The sequence below is a fragment of the Nicotiana tabacum genome, chromosome 22, assembly GCF_000715075.1.
Source record: "Nicotiana tabacum cultivar K326 chromosome 22, ASM71507v2, whole genome shotgun sequence".
Lineage (NCBI taxonomy): Eukaryota > Viridiplantae > Streptophyta > Magnoliopsida > Solanales > Solanaceae > Nicotiana > Nicotiana tabacum.
The window spans coordinates 125,121,934-125,136,817 of record NC_134101.1 but is presented as its reverse complement, the minus strand read 5'-3'; the positions used below and the strand labels follow the sequence as shown (position 1 = coordinate 125,136,817).

General features: G+C 38.9%; 1 protein-coding gene across 1 annotated transcript; it reads right to left on the bottom strand.

The window, feature by feature from the left end:
- Positions 1–1,423: 1,423 nt before the first annotated feature.
- On the bottom strand, positions 1,424–6,592 carry LOC107780950 (putative pre-mRNA-splicing factor ATP-dependent RNA helicase DEAH2). Its single transcript, XM_016601576.2, has 7 exons — positions 6,100–6,592; positions 4,603–4,805; positions 3,353–4,437; positions 2,807–2,932; positions 2,460–2,698; positions 2,237–2,355; positions 1,424–1,774 (listed from the first exon to the last, which is right to left on the bottom strand). Exons 1-7 carry the CDS (start codon positions 6,367–6,369, stop codon positions 1,648–1,650), a joined length of 2,169 nt encoding a protein of 722 aa, XP_016457062.1. The 5' UTR covers positions 6,370–6,592; the 3' UTR covers positions 1,424–1,647.
- Positions 6,593–14,884: the final 8,292 nt, after the last annotated feature.

Here is a 14,884-nt window from a genome sequence, read left to right as displayed (position 1 = left end):
CCTCTCTCTCTCTTTCTCTGCGTAAGACTAGCCAGAATCGATTATATTATGCCACAGAATTTGGTTCATATGCATAACACTGAGTTATAGCACTAAAGGATTAGTCATAAGAAAATGTCTCAATACCTATGTATAACCACTTAAGGAATTTGTTGTTCATCAATGATGAGGTATCAGGAACCTACTCGTAACACAAAACAGGAGGAGGTTAATGGTGTTGATAAATTAGGGGGCTGAATATGTGAAGGGTGGTAAGCATTTAACGTTTGAGACAATGCGAATCCAGGATTTTAGGGGCTAAAGAGTGGATGGCCATTTACTTGCCAAAACCCTTCTAGTGCTCAAATTTCCCTATTCTCCAACCAGACAAGTCTGAGTCTTCTCCTTGCATTTGAATGGAAGAAAGGGATACCTCCGACCCTATGTGCACTAATAATATTAGGTTTGACCCACCTTGTTCCACATTCAGAAATACCTCTTAGTTTCTTTTGTTTTGTTTTGTTTTGTTTTTTTCAGAAAAAGAAAAAAAAAAAACGAGTGCGAAGAGATTCACCTCGTGAAGGTTAGTTTGTGCATATCTTGATCATCCCCTACTTCATTCAGATCAAAATTATGACTGTTTAACTCTGGTAAACAATACAATCATCACTTTAATGGGGACTTCTCCCGTTTGCTCAGAATTGGTTCAACTTCTGGTTCTACATCAAACACTACTTACTCTACACCAGTTTAAAGTTGCTTAGCGCTGGCAGAAAAAAGCAAAAATGAGGAGTTTATTAGTTCGTCATGGACTCGTCAGTTCATACATCGTTTGTTTACGCGGTCGATTATTTGGCAAGCTTTAATTCAGTGCCGATTTTCACACCTAACATGAAGATAAAGATGCAACATATAGACCTGTGCAGAAGTTCAAAAGAAATTTGAACAGATTTTTTTACTTCAACTTTGCAGCAACTACCACGAATTTTTATTTAGGGCGCCAAAACTAACAAGTTTGACCGTACCATTCAAACGAAAAAACGACTAAATGAGAACATCGTGAATCCTCAAAGAGAAAAACTTCAACGTTTCAACAAATAGCACAAGCAAGGATGCAGGTCCACGATACTTTTGGCACATTTACCAACGAACATGCAAGCTTTTCATGAATCAATAATAGTTTTTCACATGCGGGAGGTTTTGTATTGTCGCCGATATTAACGTTAATGACAAATCCCTAAAAAATTTCAATGCAGCCTATCACACAAGAACTTGTTTTGGAAACAGAATTGTTAAAGGGTATATTTAAATTCATTACTTGACCAAACCTACAGGAAATCCTTCGAGATGTTATGCAGGAGCATCCTCTATTGTGGGTCAATCTTAGCTCAGTTTATGCAGTGGAAGCGCTTCGTACATTTGCTTCAATAAAGGAGGAAAGAGCTAAAAAAATTGGCCTGATATATCAGAAGATTGGAGGCAAGGAACAAGAAACAGATTATTCCAGCAACAAGAAACAGGTACTAAATCGTTCAGACTGGACCGTACAAACAATTACAGTACATAGTAGATGGTACATCAATCTTTAGCTTATCTGACTAATTTTGACCCCAGAACTCCCCCCTGGAATGTGCATGCTGAGAGGAACTGAAATTATGAAGAATGCATTCATCTTTTGCTTTTGCTTTCGTCTTTTTCTCGCTCTCGCTTCTTGTATAACCGCTCAAGAACTCGTTTTGCCTCACATTGCGGAAAGTTCGCAAGGTCATAGTAATGTGGTGCGATATCAACCAACCTGAAGAAAATATCAAAAAAGAAAGAAGAGAATAACAAGGCAAAATTAGTCAACCGTAGGCTATGTGATCAACATTAGTTAAAACAATACATTTGTCAGGCTGTTGGAAGGAACGTACTAGTTTCAGCCGATTAACAGTACTCAAGTAGATTCATTACTATCATGATTATTTCAAGAACGTCTTTGCTGACATGCATTCAATTTTCCAAACAAAGGTAAGAAGTACTCAAAAGTTGCGACTCAAAAAAGGTTCAATGCATTAAAGGCTGATTTCTGCTGGAGTGCTTGGAAGTATCCTCGGACTAGTAGGCACCACTACTTAGACAAAAATAATTATCTTTTTTCTTTACAGGACAGGTCAACGGGGAGAAGAGAGCTGTTCTGAGTTCTAAATAAAAGGAAAGAGAGGGGATGTACTTACTAAAGCATCAAGAATCAAAAGATAAAACAAATGATAATTACCATTCACCACGAATATCAGTCACAGTACGGATGAAATTCCTGCTTGTCAAGACATATTCATTATAGATAACCCATTCTGGCTTATGATCCAGGCAATTTGAAGGATGCAAGTGAACCACCTGTAACAACACAGGAAAATGACATAATAGTGAGAAATCAATAGCATTATGGCCCATTGAAGCTCTTAATATGAGTTGCTTCCAGAACTAGCGTAGATACTCACTTGATTGTCTTTAACAGTCAGATAGTGCCCAGTACGCTCTAGGTGAGCAACCTGCATGAAATATCCAGCTAACATAGCCTTTCTTATGTTTACGTAGTAGTCGCGACTGTTGAAGTCTGTGCTGCATAACTTGAGGTTGAACCTGGCCATTATGCGAGAAAGCTGTTGCCTCACATTGTCGGCTGATTTGAGAGCCCTCTGATTGATGAAATTCTCGTAGCACCATTGAGGATCTTCCGCTGTACCATTACCATCAAAGTCATTATCATGGTTAGAAGGGTATTCCAAATCTGAATTTGTTTGTTAAGGACATATAGTGTCTATAGAGACAGAATACAGATACTTACTGTTCTGCTTGTAGGCATGATACACATTCAGCAACGTCAAATGATCCCCATCTATGTGACCGAACCGATTCTTTGCTTCATCTGCAGCTTTCTGAGCCTCCCTAGGCCGGACAAAGCAATTGGGTACTAGAGAAAAAATTGGTTATCACAGCGGAGGCCCACTGTAGGTCAGCAGATGCATAGAGGCGAGACGACACCATTTTCTTCATGAGAGAATACTGAGAAACTGCAACTACCTCTATCAGCACTTACTTAGAAATCTATGGCACATGCCAACCGGGGGCATAGAACCCAGACAAGACAGTTGCTGAATGCTGATGACAACCTAAGAAGACACACGTAACTAACCCCCGCACACATGCACCTGTGTGCACATGTTGTGCAGTTACGCACATGATATCATATGCATAGACAAATGTCTATGCACATGAACAAGAAGGCATGGTGAAGCGGACCGACATTCCCATGCCTGACCAAACTCTGACATAGAGCAAAGACAAGACACGACGACCAACAAAAAGGAAGTAAACTGGAAGGAAACCGTACCTGATAGCATGGCGGATATTGAGAGGATTTCATTGGAGCAGTTGAATTCTGAGCTGACAACAAGCATTTTTGCCATCTGAGGATCAAGAGGAAATTCACTCATAATCTCACCCAACCTAGTCAAGTTCCCCTCATCATCCAATGCTCCCAAGTAATTCAAAACCTCCAGTGCTCTCATCAACGTCTCTGGAGCAGGAGGATCCATAAAATCAAAATGAACCAGGTCGTCAATACCTAACTTCTTCAAAGTTAGAACTGTATTAGCCAAATTTGACCGAAGTATTTCTGGATAGGTCTGTGGTTGAAGGTCGTTATGGAAACTTTTCTCTGTGTAAAGTCTAAAGCATTTCCCTGGCTGCGTTCTTCCAGCACGTCCTGATCTCTGGTGGGCACTGGCCTTCGAAATAGGAGACACCAACAAAGATTCAACACGCACCCTAGGGTTATAAACTTTTTGTTTAGCAAATCCCGGATCTATGACATATACAATGCCATCAATTGTCAAAGATGTCTCTGCAATGTTGGTTGACACAACAATCTTCCTGCCAGCAGGACCACCCTCCACCACCGAGGGTGGGGCTGAATCAAATATCTTTTGCTGCATAGCTGGGGGAAGTGTAGAATAAAGAGGCACCACTTTAACAGGGCCCACTTGATCACCCAAATTACTAACCTCCTTATTGATTTTGCGACAAGCATCTTCAATCTCCTCTTCTCCAGTAAGGAAAACAAGTATGTCACCAGGAGGTTCACATGTGTGTATCTGCACCACAGTCCGAATGGCAGCCTCGAGATAATCTCTCTCAGGCTCCTGAGTGTAGAAAATTTCCACAGGATGAAGCCTTCCAGGCACTTTCATGAGGGGCGCACCAAAGAAGTAACCCTGAAACTTCTCTGCTTCAAGTGTGGCACTCATAACAACAAGCTTTAGGTCTGGTCTATTTTTCAACACCTCCTTAAGAAGCCCAAACAGGACATCTGTTGCCAAAGTTCTTTCATGGGCTTCATCCAGAATAATTACTTTGTAGCGTTCCAATAGAGGATCTGCCATTGCTTCCCTTAAAAGCATACCATCTGTTAAGTATCTGCCACACACAGAAAAAGAGATAAATTACTAATTCCTCAGAAACTTGAGAAGGCAAGAAAACATTTTTTGATATGGCAAGATGATATATGCAAACGGATGCATATTTACAAGCAATATTATTAGAGTATCTCAAAAAAGGTTTATCATGTTACAACCTACTTACTTTAAAACAGTTTTAGTACTACTGCAGTCTTCAAAACGGATGCTATATCCAACTTCTTCCCCAATTGCAACATCCATCTCCTCAGCAACTCGACGAGACACAGACATTGCAGCCACCCTCCGAGGTTGAGTGCAACCAATCATATACTTCCTGCGCTTATCCGCCGTCTCAACTTCAACAGCATCTAAAACAAACTGCGGAATCTGTATATACACAAGCAAATCGTTTAGAAGCAGCTCGAGAAAAAACAACTTACCCTCCTGTCAAAGAGGGGGCTTTATCATGGGTAACTGAGAAGTGAGAATATAAACATGAACAAGCAATTGATGAAGCACACTGAGTATAAAAGAACACACGGACTAATAAGGGGCTAATTTTGCAAAAACACACAGCATCACAAGTTTCTTGCTTCAAGGACTCAAAAAGAGCAAGGCAACTAAACTCACAATAATCCACTGAGTTTCAAAGTTGGAAAAGATGGATGCCTGTGTTATAAAGAAAAACCCCAATAGACCCACATAGCATCTAATCCTTGTAACAGATTACTGGAGAATGAGACAAAGCTAATTTCTTATTTAAAAATTGCCAGGTCTTATTACTTTTTTTTCTTCTTTGTTGTCAAGAGAGCCTAGTTATGCGGGGATGGAAAAGAATAGCCAGGTTGACAGCTTGGCAAAAAAAGTCAACTATCAAATCCTATAAAGATTGACTATAGCAAAACCAACTTTCTTAGGGACGTAGATTGTTTTATGTTAACTGGATAATTAGACCTAATACCAAGTTTAGCACAAACCTACATCATAATAAGTTTCTTGCATCACGCACTCAACCACTCAATAAATCAATCAGCTACACCTCAATCCTGAACTAGTTGGGGTTGGCTATGTACATACTCTATATGCATAATACTCTATTTGCACCCTATTCATTCCTATATTTCTTGCACCACCAAAAAAACGAAAGAAACTCTATAAAAAGTCAGGGAATCGAATACAGAGCAACATTGCTAGAATATATCATTCTATCACACTGAGTAGAACCCAAACAGTATCGAACTCCATGTAACATATTACTAGAAAAATGAATTGTCACGTCCAATTTCCAGGTCCAGTATAGCCAAGAAAATCAATCAATCAACTCAGGAGAGTCCGAAATTAGTTTAGCCCGGGAATATGAACCTTCTAAACGTTTGGGACCATATAAAATCTGGTAAATAATTTCTGTTCTAAAGCAAACTACTTCGGTTTCAGAAGAAACTTTATCTCACTACCTACCATCTCAAAAATTTAGAAACTATCTCAAATGGATTTTCGCAGAAAAACAAAAGCAAAAAAAGTCACTTTTCCAATTCAAAGAACATATTCTTTGGTGTTCGGTTGCTCAATGACTTAATTTTTTCGGTTCATACCAAACACGCCTAAATGTTTAAGTATGCCTCAGTTCCAACTAGCTGTCAATCAAAATAAAAAACGAGGTTAGGACACTAGAATTACTAACCTGAGTGGTTTTACCACTACCGGTTTCACCAACCAAAATTAGGGTTTGATTAGATTTTAAAGCCTGTAAAAACTCCTCCTTTTGATGCCAAACCGGAAGAGTCTTCCTTTTCTCCAATATCTCATAGAATCTCTGTGAGTAAGGCTTCCCGTTCCACTTATTAATCGACGGCGTCATGCTACCGTTTACGCTTCCAACATTCACTTTCTTAGCTGGCGTCTCATCCACCACATCAAACAAGCTTACTTTCCTCTTCCGCTCCGTTCCCATCCAGAATATCTAAATTCCAGAACGAGTTTTGGAGTCTCCGATGAAACAATAGCACGGACCGGTAGGAATCGGAGAATACGCGACTAGGATTTTAGGTTTCCGGTCGAAAGAGAGGGCTAGGGTTTGAGATTGTGGAATGGATATATAGTGGAGAAACTTTCTCGCTTCTGTTTCTAGACTTTCACCGCATTATTATTTCAGACTTCTAAAAAGGTTTCGCGGGCTTAGGCCCATCCATTGTTTGCCGCCTCTTTATTCTCGTGTATACCTTTGAATTGGCCCAAGCCCAACTATCTCAAATCTTTCCAAGCCCACTACCAAAACTCTAATCGTGATTTTTTTAGGAATTTTCAGAAACCACTATTTAGTGACTACTAACTTTCTATAGCTACTATATACATAATTACTTTTTATGGCTACTATTAAGTTGTTACGGTAGTGTATTCGTTATATTTGTGTTGTTGTATTCATGAATACGCAAAAGCGCCTAAAAATCAGCGCAGTCTAGTTGTACATGCATGTATTCACATGTATTTGCGCCATGTATTCATGAATACAACAATAAAAAGGACCTAAAATCAGGGCAGTCCAGTTGTACGTACATGTATTCGCATTGCTGTATTCATGAATATAGCAGTAAAAAGCACCTAAAATCATGGCAGTCCAGCTGGGCGCGCATGTATTCACATGTATTCGCGCCATGTATTCATGAATACAGCAGCAAAAAGTGCCTAAAATCAAGGCAGTCTATCTATACGTGCATGTATTCATATGTATTCGCGCTGCTGTATTCATGAATACAACAGTAAAAAGCGCCTAAAATCAGGACAATCCAGTTGTACGCGCATGTATTCACATGTATTCGCGCATGTATTCATGAATACAGTAACAACAATTACCTTAAAATAGGTATGTCCATATGTCTAAGAGAGAGGAAAAACATAAATAGTGTATTTCATTCCTTATTTCATGCATCAATGGTAGTATATATATTTATTTTGCTATAAAATATAAAAGGTAGTTATAGAAAATAATATTTTAAAATGATTTTGATTTATAATAAATAAGATGTATACCTTTGCTATAGGAAGTAAAATTTTCGATTTTATTTGATACGAGACCCGACCCAATCCAATCCATTAGTTGAGTGGGGTTAGAATAAGATATTTTTGAGAAATTAAGTTAAGTAGTCACCCGTTCAAAACATAGCCGAAAAAATTATATATTATACATAGTTAGTGTATAAGAAATAAATATTGACTAGCGATTGTAAATATTTTTGGCCGAGTGTCCAAATGTATAACTTCTCTAAGATTTTCCAGTCCATTTTAAATATTAGCCTGTTAAGCCCAGGCCCAGTTCGTCCGCGGCTTCATAAAGTTAGGTTAGGCCAAGGGAGAAAAATTACGCGACACATCAAATTTTTACACTATTTTTATCATTTGTAGCTATACTTTCAAAAGATTTACCATTCGTAGTTATATTTGAATTTTATAGCAAATCCATGAAACAAAAGATTAATTGTTTTGAGCTGAAATAAAAGAATAACAAGATCTTGTAGCTCAGTTGGTTAGAGGGCCTGCTTAGTTAGTGGAGTCTTGAGTTCGACTCTCAATAAGAGTATTTTATTTTTTTGTATTTCTATATTTCGCCTTAGTTGTATTCGTTGCGCAAACGAATGCAGTCGATACGGGTTGTATCGTTTGTATACATTTATGTATACAATCGATAGAAGTTGTATCCATTGTATACATCCTTGTATTTTGCCTTGGTTACAATTGATACATGTTGTATTCGTTGCGCGAATGAATACAATTACGCGATCGAATACAGTCGATACAGATTGTATTTGTTACCCGAATGAATAAAATTAACACATGATGTAGTTACTAGGCTCTAAATTATTATGCTTTACGAAAATTCCTCAAAAATTAACTAAGATTAGGGTAGACAAGATACTGCTGCGATGGGCTAAGATTTTTTAGTTCATTTTAGAGAAATTTTCATAAAGCGCTATCTTTTAGTAGTAATTAGTCATCTATAGATACCATTTGCTATATTACGGATTATAGATACCTTTTCTGTGGTTATAAGATGTATTTGATGTATTTAAGCTATTGTATTCATGAATACAGTAGCAAAAATAGACGTGGATCAGGGAAGTCCAGCTAATCAGTTGTTGTATTCGAGCGTATTCGACTGTATTCATGGAGTGAAACATGAGATTACAGCTGGACAGATTATTGTATTCGACTGTATTTACGGCTTGAAATAGGGGATTACACTATTTTTAAAATGGAAAGGGAATCAATTAACATAATAGACTCCTAATATAACTCAACAAACTCAATTATAACACACAAATTTTGTATTTTTCAGTTATAAAAAAAATTATCAACCGAAAAATACCCCAACTAGCTCGCGAGGCCTTTGCCCCTCGAATCGGCCTCCACTCGCGTCGAACCTATCCAAAAATCAGAACGAGGACGTCAAAATATTCTAAGGGAACGAAGCCCAAACGAAAATAATCAAAATACTACACAAATTCTGAAATTACCAAAATTCGACCCTTGGGCCCACATCTCGGAATTCGATAATTTCCACATCAACGGAATCCTTATCCTCCCACGAGTCTACACATATCAAGAACACTGAAATCGGAGTCCAAATGACCCCTCAAATCCCCATTTAGAAGCCTCTTAAACTCAAGCCCTAATCCCCAATTTTTCTTCCATAATCTCCACTAAAACCATGATTAAACAATGGAAAAATGATCTTAAACCCAAGTAATTAAGCTTAGGGAACTTACCCAACTGATATCCTTTGATTCCTCTTGAAATCCTATGCCTTAGCCTCTTTCAAAAATGATAAACATAGCAAAATTTCGCGAAGAAGACAATTTATACCTTCTGCCCAGACGTTTTCGCATCTGCGGTCCCATACCCGCTTCTGTGGTACCGCAACTGCGGTTCAACGTCCGCTTCTGCGGAATCACTTAAGTTCCCAGCCATCCGCATCTGCGGTTCCTCGCCCGCAACTGCGACATCGCAGATGCGGTTCTCCTAGCCGCTTCTGCGGTCCCAGTCAAACATACCTTTGGTCGCTTCTGCGGCCACTCTCTCGCATATGCGGCGCCGCACCTGCGGTCCCCAATCCGCAGGTGCTAAAATACCAGAAGAAGCAATTCAGCAGCTGCAACAACAATCCAAACTTCCCGTTAACCTTTTGAAATCACCCCGAGGCCCCCGGGACCTCAACCAAAAGCACAAACATATCCTAATAATTATTTAAACTTCTTCCAATCATCAAAACACCTCAAACAACATCAAATCACCCAAAACACATCGGATTCAAGCCAAACTTTCAAAAATCTTCGAATTCCGCTTTTGATCTAAAACCCAACCCAACCACGTCCGAATGACCAGAAATTTTGCACACACATCCCAAATGACACAACGGAACTACTGCAGCTCTCGGAATTCCATTCCGACTCCTATATCAAAATCTCGTCTATCAACCGGAAATCGCCAAAATCTCAACTTCGCCAATTCAAGCCTAATTCCTAAATTAACTCCGAACCTCCAAAACTCATTCCGATCGCACTCTTAAGTCATAATTCACCTACTGAAGCTAACCAAACCATATGAACTCACATCCGAGCCCTCTAACACATAAGTCAACATCCAGTTGACTTTTTCAAGTTAAACTTCCTTAAAGAGACTAAGTGTCTCAAACCTTACCAAAATCATTCCGGATTCGATCCGACCAACCTGATACCATAAAACATGGATAACAAAGCATAAAGAAGCAGAAATGGGGAAAAAGGAGCGGTAACTCATGAGATGACTGGCCGGGTCGTCACAATCACATATAAGACCTATATTGGGCTTCGGAACCAAAATTCGGGCCCGATACCATCAAGGTTTAAACACATTTCACTTTCAAAAACTCATAAATATTCCAGAAAATAATTTTATTTAAAAATTTATTTCTCGGGCTTGGGACCTCGAAATTCGATTTCGGGCATACGCCAAAGTCCCATATTTTCCTATGGACCCTTTGGGACCATCAAATCACGGGTCCGGATACGTTTACCCAAAATATTGACCGAAGTCAACTTAACTTTATTTTAAAGTTAAAATTCATCATTTTTCATAAATTTTCACATATTGGCTTTGCGGCTACGCGCCCGAACTGCACACGCAAATCGAGGTAATGCTGAAAGAGGTTTTTAAGGCCTCAGAACGCAGAATTTATTTCTAAAATAAGTGATGACCCATTTTTATAATAATGTAATTGAAAATATTATTCTTAATTCAAAACGCATTTTAATTGGCTATCTAAAAATATAAAAAAGTCTTTAGCTAGTGAATTTTTTTTACTCTATTTTGATATTTGACATTAACCATGTTAAATATCTGAGTTATTTGAATTATAGGTAAATAACCTTAACATTTAAACCTTCTAAATTATTATAGATAATCGCCAGATATTAATTAATAAACACTACATGAAAAAAAACTAACATTTTCTCAATTCTCGTAGTGATAATTTTATTTTTACACTATTCTCATAGGTGTCTTTGGAATTGTCTACATATGAACTTTAATTATATTTTTAGTCTTTGGTTGAAGTTATTTCATATTTTTCTTTTGGCTTTATCTAATCAACCTAAATAGATGCTCACTCGACCACTTAAATTAAAAAAATTAAATGATGTGTAATTTATATATAATTCATAAATAATATGTGTATAATCGTGTGTTGTCGGCATATTATCTGTTTATATTAGCTATAAAAAGTAAACAATAATTATAATAATTTCGTTTTTTTAAATTTATCCATGATACAACTTCTATTATAATAATTTTAAAACTCTCTACTAATGTTCAAAATATATTATCTTTTTATTATCTTTGAATTAAAAAAAAAGTAAAAAGTTTTTTCGAAATAATTTGTTTACATTTTAAAAAAAAATATTTCACTGTGATGACCCAAAAGGTCATCACTTGTTTAAAAAATGAATTCTGCATTTAGAGGCTTTAAAAACCTCTTTTAGTCTCACCTCGATTTGCGTGTACAGTCCGGATGCGTAGCCGGAAAGCTATTTTGTGAAAATCTGTGAAAAATGATAAATTTTGACTATAAAATGAATTAATTTGACTTCGGTCAACGCTTTGGGTAAATAGACCCGAACCCGTGATTTGACGGTCTTAGAGGGTCCGTAGGAAAATATGGGATTTGGGCGTATGCCCGGAATCAAATTCCGAGGTCCCAAGTCCGAGAAATGAATTTTTAAAGGAAATTGTTTTCTGAAAAATATAAAGGTTTTTGAAAGCGGAATGTTATATGAAACCTGTGGTATCAAGCCCGTATTATGGTTTCGGAGCCCGGTATAGGTTCGATGTGATCTATATTGTCGGTAAATTTTGGTAAGAAACGGAATCCATTTGACGTGAATCGGACCTTAAATGCAAAATTTGATGTTTAAAAAAGTTTTGAGAAATTTCATTGATGTTGAGGTTTAATTCGATGTTCATGATGTTATTTTGGTGATTTGATTACACGAATAAGTCCGTAGGATGTTTTTGAGGTTGTGTGTATATTTGGTTTGGAGCCTCGAGGGCTCAGGTGAGTTTTGGATAGGCCAGGGGTGGAATATTAGACTTAGAAAAAGTGCAGATTTCTTAGCTGGTGTATCAGGTCTGTAGGCTTCGCAAATGCGAAGCATGACTCGCAAATGCAAGCTCGCAAATGCGACAAACCATTGCAAATGTGAAAGAAGTGGACTGGCAGCCTGAGTTGCAAATGCGACTTCATCCTCGCAAATGCGACTTCATCCTCGCAAATGCAATTTCGCATTTGCGAATAGCCTCTCGCAAATGCGATGATGGCTGGAAGGCTGATGTATCGCAAATGCGACATATGTTTCGCAAATGCGAAAGTCCAAGTTTCTTGAAGGGTTCGCAAATGCGAGCCCTGTTTCGCAATTCCCAACTTAGCAGAGGTCGGGGTTTGCAATTCCCACATCTGCGACCTACAACTTTTATACTTAGACGAATTTTTAACCCATTTTCATATCCTCTCAAAACATAAACACTCTAGGGCAATTTTTCAAAGGCTTCTTCTTCTCCAAATAAATTGTAAGTCATTTTTAACTAGTTTTCTTCAATCCTTAACATCTTCTAACATGATTTCAACTCAAAATCAATAATTTTCATGGGGGAAATTGGGTGTTTTGGGTAGAACCTAGGTTTTTTCAAAAATTGGGGATTTGGATCTCGATTTGAGGTCCGATTTCAAAACAAATTATATATTTGGTTTCGTTGGGGAATGGGTAATCGGATTTTGGTTCGAAGCTCGGGTTTTGACCATGTGGGCCCGGGCGCGACTTTTGACTTTTTGGGTAAAACTTTGGAAAACTCATTTTCATGCATTGGGGTTGATTTATTTAGCGTTTATTGATGTAATTAAGTAATTTGTGGCTAGATTCGAGCGAATTGGTGGTGGAATCAAGGGGTAAAGCTATAATTGAAACGTGAATTGTGTTCGCGGCATCGAGGTAGTGCTTGGTCTAACCTTAGCTTGAGGGATTAGGAGTTGTGTCTTATTTGCTATGTATTAATTGTGGAGTACGACGTATAGGCATGGTGACGAGTATACGTCGGTGTCAAGCATGCCTGTGGGTCTTGTATTATAATTGTTATGATTCCGTTGTGATTTATTGTGCCTCGCATGTTATTATCATCATTGTTCCCTTGTCGGGACGTTTGTTTGATATTATTGTTCACTTGTCGGGATATTATTGAAATATCATTGTTCCCTTGCGGGGATATTGTTGAAATATTAATGTTCCCTTGCCAGAAAGTTGTTATATTGTTCTTGTTCCCTTGCTGGGATTCTTTGTGATTGTTGTTGATTTGTAAAATGGGAGCGTGTAGCACGCCTACCATAAGATAAATGAAATGGGAGCGGGTGACACGCCTGCCATGAGACATTTGAAATGGGAGTGGGTGACATGCCTGCCACAAGATATTTGAAATGGGAGCGGGTGGCACGCCTGCCACAAGATATATGAAATGGGAGCGGGTGGCACGCCTGCCACAAGATATTTGAAATGGGAGCGGGTGGCACGCCTGCCACAGGATATTTGAAATGGGAGCGGGTGGCACGCTTGCCACAAGATATGTGAAATGGGATCGGGTTGCATGCCTGCAACGAGATAAATGAATTGGGATCGGGTTGCACGCCTGCAACAAGATGTGAAATGAAAGTGAATTCTGCCTTCGTTTTTCCTTACCCTTGTTAGTAGTTGGATTTTAGTTCTTTTATAATTCTCTTGATATTCTGTTGTTACCTGTTATTCCCCGAAGCATGTTTTCACCCCTCCCATCTTTACTTGTTTATCTCTGCTTTACTTTCCGTTGTATATTATATAACTGCATAGGTTTATCTGGTAGTCTGGTCCTAGCCTCATCGCTACTTTGCCGAGGTTAGGCTAGGCACTTACCAGCACATGGGGTCGGTTGTGTTGATACTACATTCTGCACTATGTGCAGATCCCGGAGCAGCTCTTGGACCGTAGTTTGGAGGCTACATTCAGTCCACGCGGAGATCCAAGGTAGACCTACAGGCGTGCCCATGCCCTGGCGTCTCCTCTATCTTTTATTTCCTGTTTCATCTTTTTGCTTTAGAAACAATGTGTCTTTTATTTTTAGACCTTATATTTAGCACTCTTAGACCGTCTGTGGTACTGTGACACCGTGTTTTGGGTGATTAAGGCTCAAGTAGTTGTAATAGATACATACTTCAGATATTTTATGGTTTTCTTCCGCTTAAATTAAATTTTCGCTGTTTATTATCGCTTTATATTTGTTAAAAAGAAAGAAATGGATAATGAAGTAATTAGTTTAAGGGTTTGGCTTGCCTAGCTCACATTAGTAGGCGCTATCACGACTCCCGAGGACGGAAAATCTGGGTCGTGACAAGTTGGTATCAGAGCTCTAGGTTACATGAGTCTCACAGTTCATAGACAAGCTTAGTAGAGTCTGAGGGATCGATACGGAGACGTCTGTATTTATCCAGAGGCTACAGAGTTAGGAAAACTTCACATTTGTTCTTTCCTATCGTGTGGTTTGGTTTCTCAATGCTAATTGAATTTCTACTCTATTCTTTCGCAGATGGCGAGAACACGCGCTTCCTCATCCACTGACCAGTAGCCCGAGCCCCCAACAGAAGATCCTACGAGGGGAAGAGGGTGGGCCGAGGCCGTGCTAGAGGCCGAGGTAGGGGCAGAGCTCAGTCCCGAGCAGCAGCACCAACAGCGAAGCCTCAGGTTGATTTTGATGATGGGGTTCCGACCCCAGCAGTTCCGGTGGGCCCAGCTCAGGTCCCAGAGGGGTTTATTACTACCCCAGTAATCCAGGATGCTCTAGTCCGTCTAGTGGGCCTTATGGAGAGTGTCACCTGGGCAGGTTTATTTCCTGTAGCACCAGCCGTCTTTCAGGCTGAAGGA